We start from the raw sequence: 11622 nt of genomic DNA, 5'->3' as shown, positions 1-11622 counted from the left end.
TGTTGTGTTTTGAATTTATTTTGCAGTTAGCAACGTCAGATGTAATCAGTATATTTGGACCCCAAAACGTATGTGTGAGTGTGTGAACTCCCTTGTTAGAAGCAGAGGCTTCTAACAAGGATGTGAGAGCTGGACCGTAAGGAAGGCTGAGCGAAGGAAGATAGACACTTTTGAACTGTGGTGTTGGAGGAAGATCTTGAGAGTGCCTTGGACTGCAAGAAGATAAAACTAGTCCATCCTCCAGGAAATAGTGCCCGACTGCTCACTGGAGGGAAGAATATTAGAGGCAAAGATTAAGTACTTTGGCCACATCATGAGAAGACAGGAAAGCTTGGATGAAACAATGATGCTGGGGAAAATGGAAGGAAAAACGAAGAAGGGCGACCAAGGGCAAGATGGAAGGATGGTATCCTTGAAGTGACTGGCTTGACCTTGAAAGAGATGGGGGTGGCCATGGCTGACAGGAAGCTCTGGCGTGGCCTGGACCATGAGGTCACGAAGAGTCAGAAACGACTGAACGAATAAACAACAACAACTGTTGTGCAGCATTTACAGTGGACTCTGTAGAAGACGTTTCAACTATCCTTCATAAAAAGAAAAATCAGTCTGCTTAGGAAGCCTTGCAAGCAGGCAGGCCTGTAGCCAAGGGGAGGGGCGGGGGGGGGGGGGTTTAGGGGCTCAACGCCCCCCCCCCCCGAAATTTTTTAGGTTAAAAAAAAACCTGGTTTACTCACGAATTTTAACTGGTTAACCAAATCCCCATGCTAAGTCTATGAGATGCAAAAAATTAAGAGTCCCTCCAGGTACTATCTCAAGCAGATATTGACAGGTCTGTAGCTGGGGGGAGGGTGTTTAGGAGTTCAACCCCCCCCCCCCGAAATTTTCAAACCCCTTCCGAATTTTTTTTCTGGCTACAGCCCTGCAAGCAGGCATGTGGGGGGGGGGGGGTTCTTGAGGGGCTTCAGCCCCCCTCCCCCCGAAATTCTCAGGGTGGTCTGTGAGAAGGCCTTACTGGTATTATTTCAACTGTTATGTTTATTCGTATCATGATCTGATGATCACCATGCTCAATATATCCCATATGCATGGGGGTGTTGGGATAACGATACAAAAGGTTTGCTACGGTAGACCCTCTCTCACGCAGACTCAGCCCCCCCCCCCCCAAAAAAAAATCAAAATCCTGGCTACGGGCCTGCTTGCAAGTGCTGATTTATCAGTGGATGTTTGATATTTATACCTATTTTATATACCTGGGGTCATGTAAAAAAGGGGCTTCCAGTGGAAAAGTTTAAGAAGCCAAGGCTAAACTGTCTCTGGCCTGATCCGCAATCCTCATGACAGGTGAGTCCTGGGATAAATGGTCAGTGTAAAACTACCTCTAGTCCCCAGATTATCTCCTTTCCCTGATTATCTGGCAGTGTAGACTTATATAATCTAGTTCAAAATAGATTATTTGGGGTCAGATCCTGGGATATAAGGAAGTGTAGATCCAGCCTTAGTCCAACATTGGAACTACTTAGCTCCCCCCCCCCCCCCCCATAAATAAGGCACCACACCTTTTTAATCCTAAATAATTTGTGACTTCGAAGAAAGAGAGATGGGGTTTTCCCTGTGGAAACGGAGAAAATGGGTGCCTGGCGTGGGCTTCCCTTTGCCTCTAGAACGGATTGCAGAGGCTTTTGCAACTAGGGAAGTTCTCCACGCAGAAAGTTGGTGCGCGTCGATGGCGCAAAAGGCAAACATTGCGCGAGAAGGGAAGGCGACGGGTTTCCCCTCCCTCGCCCTTTCGCTTTCGCCTTTGCCTCCGCAGCCATGGCTGAAGGGAAGCCAGTGATCCGGTGAGAGGCCCCAGACCTTCCCCTTGGGCTCCCGAAACTCTTTCCTTCCCTCCTGATCCTTGCAGTTTCCCGTCCTGCCTGCGGGAGTTTCCAAAGGAGTTTCCAAAGAAGCAGCCCTGTTTTGTCTATTCTGCTCAAAAGGGAGGAAGGGATGGGGAGGACACAACTGGATTTGGTTTCTCGCACAGGCTTTGGGGGAGATCCACCCACTTGTGGAGTCCCTCCCCTCCCTTGTTTCCTTTTAGGAAGGGGAACCGGGGCGTTGGGGTTGGTTTCTTTTTCGCTTTCCTGCATCTTCGCCAGCGGGTGGAGGAAGGGCTGTTTCCATCGCGGCAGCCGCCCAGGTGTGTGTGTGTGAGGGTTGCGTTGCACCCGGAGCCTCGGACTGGGCCTGTGCGAAGGTTAGTTTTGGGGACTGCGACTCCCGGTACCCCTGGCCTCCTGGCCCCCAACAAACTGGAGGAGAACAGCGGTTTGTAGATTGGTTGCAGTTTGATACCACTTGAACTGCCCTGGCTCAATGCTATGGGCACCTGGGAGTTGTAGTTTGGTGGGGTACCAGCCCTCTTTGGCAGAAAAGGCTACAAAGCTTCTGAGTCTACAGCTTCCAAGAGTGGAAAGCTAAAATTTTGATACAACAAGTTCTCCATCCCTGGTCTACTTTGCTCTGTAGTTGAGCAGCAGCTTTTCCACTTGCCAACCTTAAAAACTGTGGCATAGACACCAGAATTGGGAAGTCCTGGCCCTTGAGTGCTCTAACTGGAGGTCAGCTGTGACCAGCAGTGCTGTGGAATTTGAAGAGACATGAATAGAGGGCAAAAGGGAGAAACAGCCAAGAGGAAGGCGCATCAAGCCAACCTTGACTGGGACTGCCATACATCTGGAATTCAATGCCTTCACTGTGGAAGAACATGGCAGGTCAAGAATAGGACTCCACAGTCACCTACGTACCCACCGCCACTACACATGGAGGACCATCATACTCAGATAACGAGGGATCTCTTAAGTTTCCACTTGTATCTGGAAGGGATCTAAGTGTGTAGTCGAAGGCTTTCATGACCAGAATCACTGGGTTGCTGTGTGTTTTCTGGGCTGTATGGCCATATTACAGAAGTATTCTTTCCTGATGTTTCACCTGCATTTATGGCAGACATCCTCGGAGGTTGTGAGGTCTGTTGGAAACGAGGCAAGTGGGGTTTACATATCTCTGGAATGTCCAGGGTGGGAGAAAGAACTCTTGTTTGCTTGAGTTGACCACAGTGATTAGCACTGAATAGCCTTTCAGCTTCATGGTCTGGCTGCTAACAACTACCATGTCAGACTACACAGAGAAACCATTGAAATCCACAAGCATGTAGACAATTTCAACAGAAAGGAGGAAACCATAAAAATGAACAAAATCTTTCTACCATTATTAAAGAAAACTCTAAAATCAGAACAGTAAATAAAGGATGACACTCTGAAAACAGGAGAATTCCAGACATGAATCAATCAGGGCCAGCTAACACCTCCCAACAAAGGATTCCCCAAGGCAGTAAGCAGCCAGACTTCGAAACTGAAAGGCAGTTCACTGCTAATCAAGGTGGTCAACTGAAGCATTCATACCTGCCTCAAACAGACAAGAGTTCTTTCTCCCACCCTGAACATTCCACTGATATATAAACCCCACTTGACTAGTTTCCAACATATCTCACAACCTCTGAGGATGCATGTTGTAGATGCACGCTAAAGTCAGGAAAGAATACTTCTGGAACATACAGCCCGGAAAACTCACAGCAGCCCAGGGATCTGAACGGTTTGACACTGGCTGATTGTAGCAGTGGAATGCATCCTACGGAGACTTGGGATTACTAGTTTGGTGAGGCATTAGAATGCTCTGGGGGAGAATTTGGAATCCCTCCTCCTGTTCTACAGGCCCCAGGCATCTAAGATGTTGCTGAAGTGGGTCAAAGTACTGTAATTCTGTCATGCAAATGTCTCTTGGGCTTGTGGGAACATTTCAACCCCATGACTATGCCAAGCCTGTTTTTTAATTGTTCTTTGGAAATATAAAATTCACAAAACAGATTTGGTTCCAAGTGGGTGTTCACCTGCTGCCAGAAAGAAAAGCTGGTCTATGCTTGTTGTGTTTTGAATTTATTTTGCAGCTAGCAATCTCAGATATAATCAAGTCAGTATGTTTCGACCCCAGGACATTCGTGTGAGTGTGTGAAGTCCCTCCTCTCAACTGCCTTGTAGATTTGATGCAGCTTGACACCACTTTAGCTGGGTCTACACTGCCATATAATCAAGTTTCTGAATCCAGATGTTCTGCTTTGAACTGGATTATATGAGTCTAGTTAAAAGGTAAAGGTTTTCCCCTGACTTTAAGTCCAGTCATAACTGACTCTGGGGGTTGGTGCTCATCTCCATATGAGTCTACCCTGCCATACAGTCTAGTTGAGAACAGATAACCTGAATTCATAAAACAGATTATATGAAAGTGTAGATGGGGCCTTTAACTGTCATGGCTCATTGCTGTGCAATCATCAGAGTTGCAGTTTTAGAAGGACTTCAGCCTTCTCTGCTGGTCCCTCTCCAAACTGCAAATCCCAGGATTTCATAGCATTCAGCTATGGCAGTTAATCTCTAGTCTCTCAGTGTCAAACACTCAGACCAGCACATCACCCCGTTTCTCTCATCTACAGCTATTAGCTATAAAGTTTTATTTTGTAAATTGTCTTGTCCGTCCTTTTCTATTGCTGAATCTTAACTAATAATAACTAATATCTTTTCTTTCTTACCAGTGGGCCAGCTTTTCAGAATTACGGAACTCTTTCCCACATGCCTGTTGACAGTACACTTGGTATGCAGATTAAATAGTTATTGAAAGTATTTTAAACCTTCCAAATGGTAATGGTGTCTACTCAGGTTGTTCTGTAACAGCGCAGTCCTGTACATGTTTACTGTGAATATAATTCAGCAGAACACATTTTAGTTTTGAAGCATTATAAAATATTTCCGAGCTAAGATAGCAAACATCTGTTTCCATGGTATAGTTAAAATCAATCCTTGGAATTCTAGGTTAATTAGTCTGGAGTAATTATTCCCCACTCCAGTTTTTGCTTTTGTAGTCATTTATAAAAACAACCAGAATTCTGTATTCTTTTGTCACTAAGGTTTTAAAAAGTGTGGAAACTGCATTTATTTATTTATTTATTTACAGCATTTATATTCCGCCCTTCTCACCCCGAAGGGGACTCAGGGCAGATCACATTACACATATAGGCAAACATTCAATGCCTTTTAACATAGAACAAAGACAAACAAACATAGGCTCCGAGCGGCTTCGAACTCATGACCTCCTGGTCAGAGTGATTCATTGCAGTTAATTGCAGCTGGCTTGCTCTCCTGCCTGTGCCACAGCCCGGATGCATGCCAACATCCGAGCAGCAAGTAGGATAGGCTGAGTAAAGTAACTGATCTGTGTTTATTCAAACACCAGCAGTAAATCCTGAAGCCTAGCAATAATATTAGACTTATGGTGAGAAAATTGTTTAACTGGGAAATCTATCATTATTCTTATACATTTATGATGAAACATAGCTGTGCTTGTTGGAAAAAGGGATTGTTACGTTTCAAGTCTAGCTCACTGCGGCATGAGTTTCAATGCAAGATTAATAATATGTTTCAATACAAGATATTTGCAATTTCTGTTTCAGACAAGAAACTCCCAACTTCAAGGAATTCCCATGTGATAAATATAAAATTTGTTCACTCAAATATAGTTACACAAACATTCAATTTATTGACAGATTTTCCCATAAAATCATTGTAGGACATTTGATAGTGCAGTGGGACATGATTAGTCTGCAGAATAAATCATACAACTGACGAAACTGGAGTGACAATTTCCCCTGAAACTGCTACCTGCCATGTTTTTCAAGAACATTGGTAGCCAAGTGACTCAGGGTTCATTCTACACCATACATTAGTGCAGTTTGATTTCAGTTTAACTGCTGTAGCTCAAAGCTGTGGAGTTCTGGGAGTTTGGTGAGGCACTAGCATCTTTTTGCAAAGATAGCTAAAGACCTTATAAAAGTACAATTCCCATATTCCATAGGGAATTGAGCATGGCAGTTAAAGATGTGTCAAACTGCATTAATTCTTCAGTGTAGATGCACCCTGGGTTCCAAAGATAACTTGTTGCAGGTGTGCAGTCCTAGATTGGGAAAATGTTCCTTTAAAATGTTTTTTTCAGACCCACTAAATATTGGAATGCAAAGTTAGCTGTATAATTATGCTTTCTGCATCTTGTGAATAAATCTCATATATCTTTTCCCATATATACCAACATGGTAGTTGTGTAATAAAGAGAAAATAATTTGTATGTGTAGATTCAGTATTTGATAAGTTTCAACAGTATGACAGTGGTATCTTGCTTTTTATTATGAGAGACAATAGTATTTTCATTGCCCTATTACTTTATGTCTTTCCGTATGTGGTCACACGGTCGATTTTAAATTGTTAATTTTACATTTACCTTCTATTTGTGTTGTACTGTAATCTTTACATCATGTATGTGTATTTTGTGGTGGTGTGTTTCAATGTATGTTTTTCATGGTATATATTATATAGTGTTGTGTTTTAGCTGCATTTTACCCTTCCTCCAGCCATAAGGGGAGGCAGGTAACAAATTGATGATGTTGTTGATGATGATGATTTTAATAATCATAATCTCAACCCCCAGAACCTTTGCCCCCCATTCTTGCTGACATGGACAGTCCCCCTGGGTATGAAGACATAGGAATTCAATATCTGGGCAAGTATATAAGTGAAGCAGTGATTTAAATGTACTCCAGATTTATGGTTTATACCCTAATATCGCTGTCAGTAAAGCAGAATTTGAAAAAGTGTTTTTCTGCAGGTCCCAGAATTCTCTAGCCAGCATGGTCACTTCTTTTCCAAGCTCTGCTTAAAAGTGCTGCTAGAATCCTCTTATGCTTTGCAACAAAGAAAGTCTTAAATCCATAGGGCTGTCAGTTGGGGTTTGGGTTAATCTCAAATTGATGCCTACCCCCTGGCACTGCCATGATAAAGCAGTCAGAAGCTTTTGGTTACTCTTCAGAGTTACCACAGTTTCATGTTTCATATGATTCTAAAATTATGGGTACTCTACCACAAATGTATGACAGTGTCATTTACTCTTGTTTGAAGTTGAGTGATTTTACCACACCATGGTGAAGATTAGTATGCTATTGAAACCGTAGTCAAAGTGTGCTTCATCAAATACAGACGTGAAAGTTTCTCATGGTTGTGTCAAAGGAGAAGTGTGTATATCTAAGCCCCTGCATATGACGCTTCACCACTTGCATGAAAGAGACAGTTGCATTTCACGGCATTTATGTTTGACCTCGCCCACTGACTTTTGTTTACTTATTCTTTTTCTTATCCAAAAAGGACAAGCAGATTGATATTAATGTACGGATTTTGATTTACTTTATTACCAAGACACAGTTAAAGAAGGACTTTTGAACATGTTGCTCCTCACTTCTCAGAGCATTCACAACCATATACCGTATTCTAACAGCAGTTTTTAAACCTTATTCTTTCTTTTTCTTTTCTTTTTACAGCTGGGAAACATTTCCCTCTCCCACCCAACTTGGTTTCCATTCAAGGAGATCAGCCATGTCTACCACAGATAGACTGGAAGTAAGTGAGGCAGATGATCCCTTATTTTGTTTTTGCAATGCCAACACATTGGGCTTAATCCCTTTGTCCTGTCATTTAGTATAAATTTTATTAACAATTTTTTATACTTCTCTATTTTAATTTTCTTCACCGCCTACATTACATTCTGTACTGTTTGATTCATGAGCTTTTCTTCTGCCATATGTTTTGTATTGTTCTTACCATCTACCCATTATCCTTGATAATCAATTTATAAATGATTTCTGTCACCCCTTTCTCTGATTTTTCCATTTTTAAAAATATCTCTCCCAGGTTATCTTCCTCATTTATTTTTTCACCATGTTTCCCTTGTTTAAATCTATTGTATACACCTAATATTTTTATCCAATTCCTATTACCCATCTTTTCTATAATCCTATCCATGGAAATTGACCATTTATGTAACACATATCTTTAATTTTGTCGAATCCTTTTCTTCTCATTTCCTTCTGCCATTTTGGGCTGTTCTCTTTCTCATATAAACTTTCTAAAGCTGTCCTTTTAGATATTTCTGGCATCCAGTTCAGTTGCCATTTTTTCTATACATTTTTCATAGGGCTGTATGATTTTTTAATACATTATCTGACATTAAATTGCTTGTGAACACTCCATACCTTCCCTTGCCTTTGTTTCCTTTGTTTGCTATCCTAATCCATTTTTCTTTCTTGTTACTGCTAATTTCTAGTAGTGATTTTATTTGAAAAGCCTGATAATAGAGTTCCAGGTTTGGCAATCCCCATCCTATTTCCTCCTGAGGCATATAGTTAACTCTAATTGGTTTTCTAGATTTTTTTTTTACCTCCAAACATCCATTCTCTTATAGTTTGGTTCCATTTCCTAAATAGTCCCTGATTAATTTTCATTGGGATGACTTGGAATAAATACATTAGTTTAGGGGTTAAAATCATTTTTGTTGCTCTTATTTTACCTAAAATGGTTAAGTTCTTATTTTTCCACCCTTTTATATTCTTCACAACTTTCTTCCATGCTTCCTTATAATTTCTCTCTGCCATTTTTATCCATATTCTTTTGTATTGTTACTCCTAAGTATTTTATGTATATTTTTGGTATCCATGCCCATTCCTGTCATCCTATTTATCTCCTTTTTTCTGAGTGGCTTACGTCAAAGTCCGTGATTTAAGTTTTTTTTAAATATTGACTCCCAAACTCAAATTTGTTTCAAAATCTTCTAAAATGATTTAAAATTCTTTTATTCCAGTTGCCAGGTATAACGGAAAGCCTTATTTTATTGGGGATTTTTGTCTATGTTATTTAATGTTGATTCGGTGGTAAAGGTAGACAGGAGTTAGCTACTGCTGATTGGCTATGTGTCACCATGGTAACGTAGCTGCTTCTGTAGAAATGTAACTGTTTTGAAGCTAGCACGAAAGGGGCGGAGCTAGCTGGATGAAAAAGGAGGGAATGTTTTAAAAAGTGGTCAGTTAGTGAAGTTCTCTAGCCGGTGAGCTAGGAAGAAGTCTGAAATTCAGTTAGTGAAGTTCTCTAGCCGGTTAGCTAGGAAGATGTCTGGAGTTCAGTGATTGAAGTTCTCTAGCCGGTGAGCTAGAAAGAAGATGTCTGAAGACAGTTAGGTTTAAGTTTTCCAGCGAGGTAGAGCTGAGGAAAAGGAATACTGTTGAGACAAAGTTTCAATCAAGTGGTTGATGTTAAAGAATGAAAGATATTATCTATAGTATGTACAAATGAAACTGAAGAAGTAAACCTTTTGCAACAAGTTATGCTTTTTGGACTAAAGAAACCATAAATAAATATTTGTTTTTAATAAAGACGGTGTTCCTGAGTGGTGAATTGCTCTACCTAGAGTCAGCGGAAGATTTGTCTCACATACTTCCCCTCAATGTCACATCATCTCATAAATGCACACACACAGACTCTAGTGTTTATAGCTGGCAGTGGCTGGGATCCTGAAAGGAGGATTGCCCCCTGCCATAGTGGGATTCGAGAGATCCCATGTTAAAAAGGTGTGGCAAAGGTGTGGGCTATTAAGAAGAAGATTCCCTTAACCTAAATGTAAAGGGCATTGGGCAGGGTGTCCCACATTTAATGGTGGCAGTGATTGGGATCTTGAAAGAGAGATTTCCCCTCTGCCTGTTTGAGAAGCCACTCTTGTGCGTTTTTGAAGTGAGCCTTGCACCAGGTTTGTTAGGATCATCATTATGTTGTTGACATATAAATTTACCTTAATTTCCACTTTCCCTAACCTATATCACTCTATTCTCATGTTATTTCTTATTCTGTCTACCAGAACTTCTATGCCTATTATGAATAGGAATGGTGATACTGGACATCCCTACTTGACTCCCCTTTGAATAGGAAATTCCTCTGAAACTCCCTTATTTACTCTGACTATTGCGGTTTTTTCTTCATGGACTGTGAATGCACATATGGAGTTACTGCACCTTCACAGACTCTTAACGGAAAGCTTTCCAAGTTGAATCTTTTAAATTTTGGTGGTAAGCCTGCCCACTCCTCCCAGGACATAAAAGGGAGCCCTGGCTCCCCAGTTCCTTTTTTTCTGCCGCACAGCTCTCTTCAGAACTTTGTTGAGAATTTCGGCAACTTGATTTAAATGCTGCACCCAGTGTGCCTCCAAAATTCCAGACTCCAACTGTCATGTGAAGTGTCTCCTTTGCTTAGGAGAAGGCCACGTCATAGGGTCTTGCCACCATTGCCTAGCCTTCACAGCTCAGGCAAGGAAAAATAGTGCAGCGTGCCTGAAGGCTCTCCTATGTCAACAGTCCTTCATGCCTTCAACATCGGCAGTTCCTCCAGCTCCACCCATGGCCCGATCTGCAGCTTCAACTACCTCCAAGAACTCGATGTCTTCTCGGGCGTTGAAGATGACATGCATCTTGACCACAGTGACGGTTCTCACCTTCTGTCCACCTGGCCCATCATTGACCTTGAACTTCCTTGCCTCAGTGAGATTGACTCGATCAAACGTGGCGACTCAGCTTCAATGCAGATAGCCTTTAAGCGGGCCTGTGAGGAAGTGAGATGAGCACAATTTGATACTGCTATCTTGTTGCCAATTCTGCCTACTCCCATCAGATTGCTAGGCACACTTCCCAGAAAGAAGTCACAGCCTTCGGCTAAGAAGTGGGCGGCCCAACAACCCTCTTTCCCCTCTTGCCCATTGAGATCAGGCAAGCTTCCACTCTGTTAGCTTTTAAAAAAGATTTAAAAACATGGCTCTTCCGCTGTGCTTTTGGAGAGTAACTGTTTTTATTCTTCTTCTTGTTCCTCTCCAACATCTTTCCTCTAGACGGTTCCACCTTCGTATGTCCCTGCTCCCCGTGGTCTCCATTCCCTTATCTTTCTCACCCGAGTTTTAATCTCTGTATTCATGCGGCCGGCCCTGTTTTTACTGTTTTTTGTGATTTTGCGTTGTAGTGTATATTGTATATTATTATTTACTGTATCGTTTATTGCTCTATATTATGTTGTATTCATACTTGTTATATTGTTTTGCTCTGGGCATGGCCCCATGTAAGCTGCCCCGAGTCCCCGCTGGGGAGATGGTGGCGGGGTATAAATAAAGTTTTTTTTTTATTATTATTATCTTCCGTCTCATCGAAGAGAGACCAACTGTCAGTGTCAGTCGCCTCTTCTCAGTGATCATCGCCCTCAATCCAACTGGTCCAACTGATGAAATCTCCCTCAAATTCTCCGAGTCAACAACTCTAGGATGGAGTGCTACAGAACTCTCCACTCGACTCACATGGTGGTGAGAGCACCAAGCCAGCAACCACAGTCTGACCAACCACAGGCCCAACAACAACTTCTCCCTCCACCAGAGTCTACACCAAGGAAAAGGGGGCAAACTGCACACCTAGCTAAGGTGCCTCAGGAATCGGCTTCAAAATAGCCACATCCACAAAAATCCCCACCGAGATCGCCACAGCCCTCAATGATATCCTTGACAGATGAACCTCTTCAGTCTCCACAAAGGACCAAAGGGGAAGACAATGATATACCCAAGTTGATACACTCGGAATCAGTACTGTCGCTAGGCCTCGACCTATCACTAAACCCAGATACTTATAAGGTCGAC

General features: G+C 42.1%; 1 protein-coding gene across 1 annotated transcript in view; it reads left to right on the top strand.

The window, feature by feature from the left end:
- Positions 1-1715: 1715 nt before the first annotated feature.
- LOC103279878 (protein SSUH2 homolog) overlaps positions 1716-11622 on the top strand; it is a 33702-nt gene continuing 23795 nt past the window's right edge. Inside the window, exons 1-4 of the mRNA XM_062969355.1 lie at positions 1716-1838; positions 4625-4683; positions 6568-6639; positions 7451-7529. Of these exons, the coding sequence (XP_062825425.1) occupies positions 1813-1838; positions 4625-4683; positions 6568-6639; positions 7451-7529 (236 nt within the window). The 5' untranslated portion in view covers positions 1716-1812. The remainder of the gene's footprint in view (positions 1839-4624; positions 4684-6567; positions 6640-7450; positions 7530-11622) is intronic.

Source organism: Anolis carolinensis, chromosome 2 (genome assembly GCF_035594765.1).
Source record: "Anolis carolinensis isolate JA03-04 chromosome 2, rAnoCar3.1.pri, whole genome shotgun sequence".
NCBI classification, from domain to species: domain Eukaryota; kingdom Metazoa; phylum Chordata; class Lepidosauria; order Squamata; family Dactyloidae; genus Anolis; species Anolis carolinensis.
This window is presented reverse-complemented; position numbering and strand designations above follow the sequence as displayed.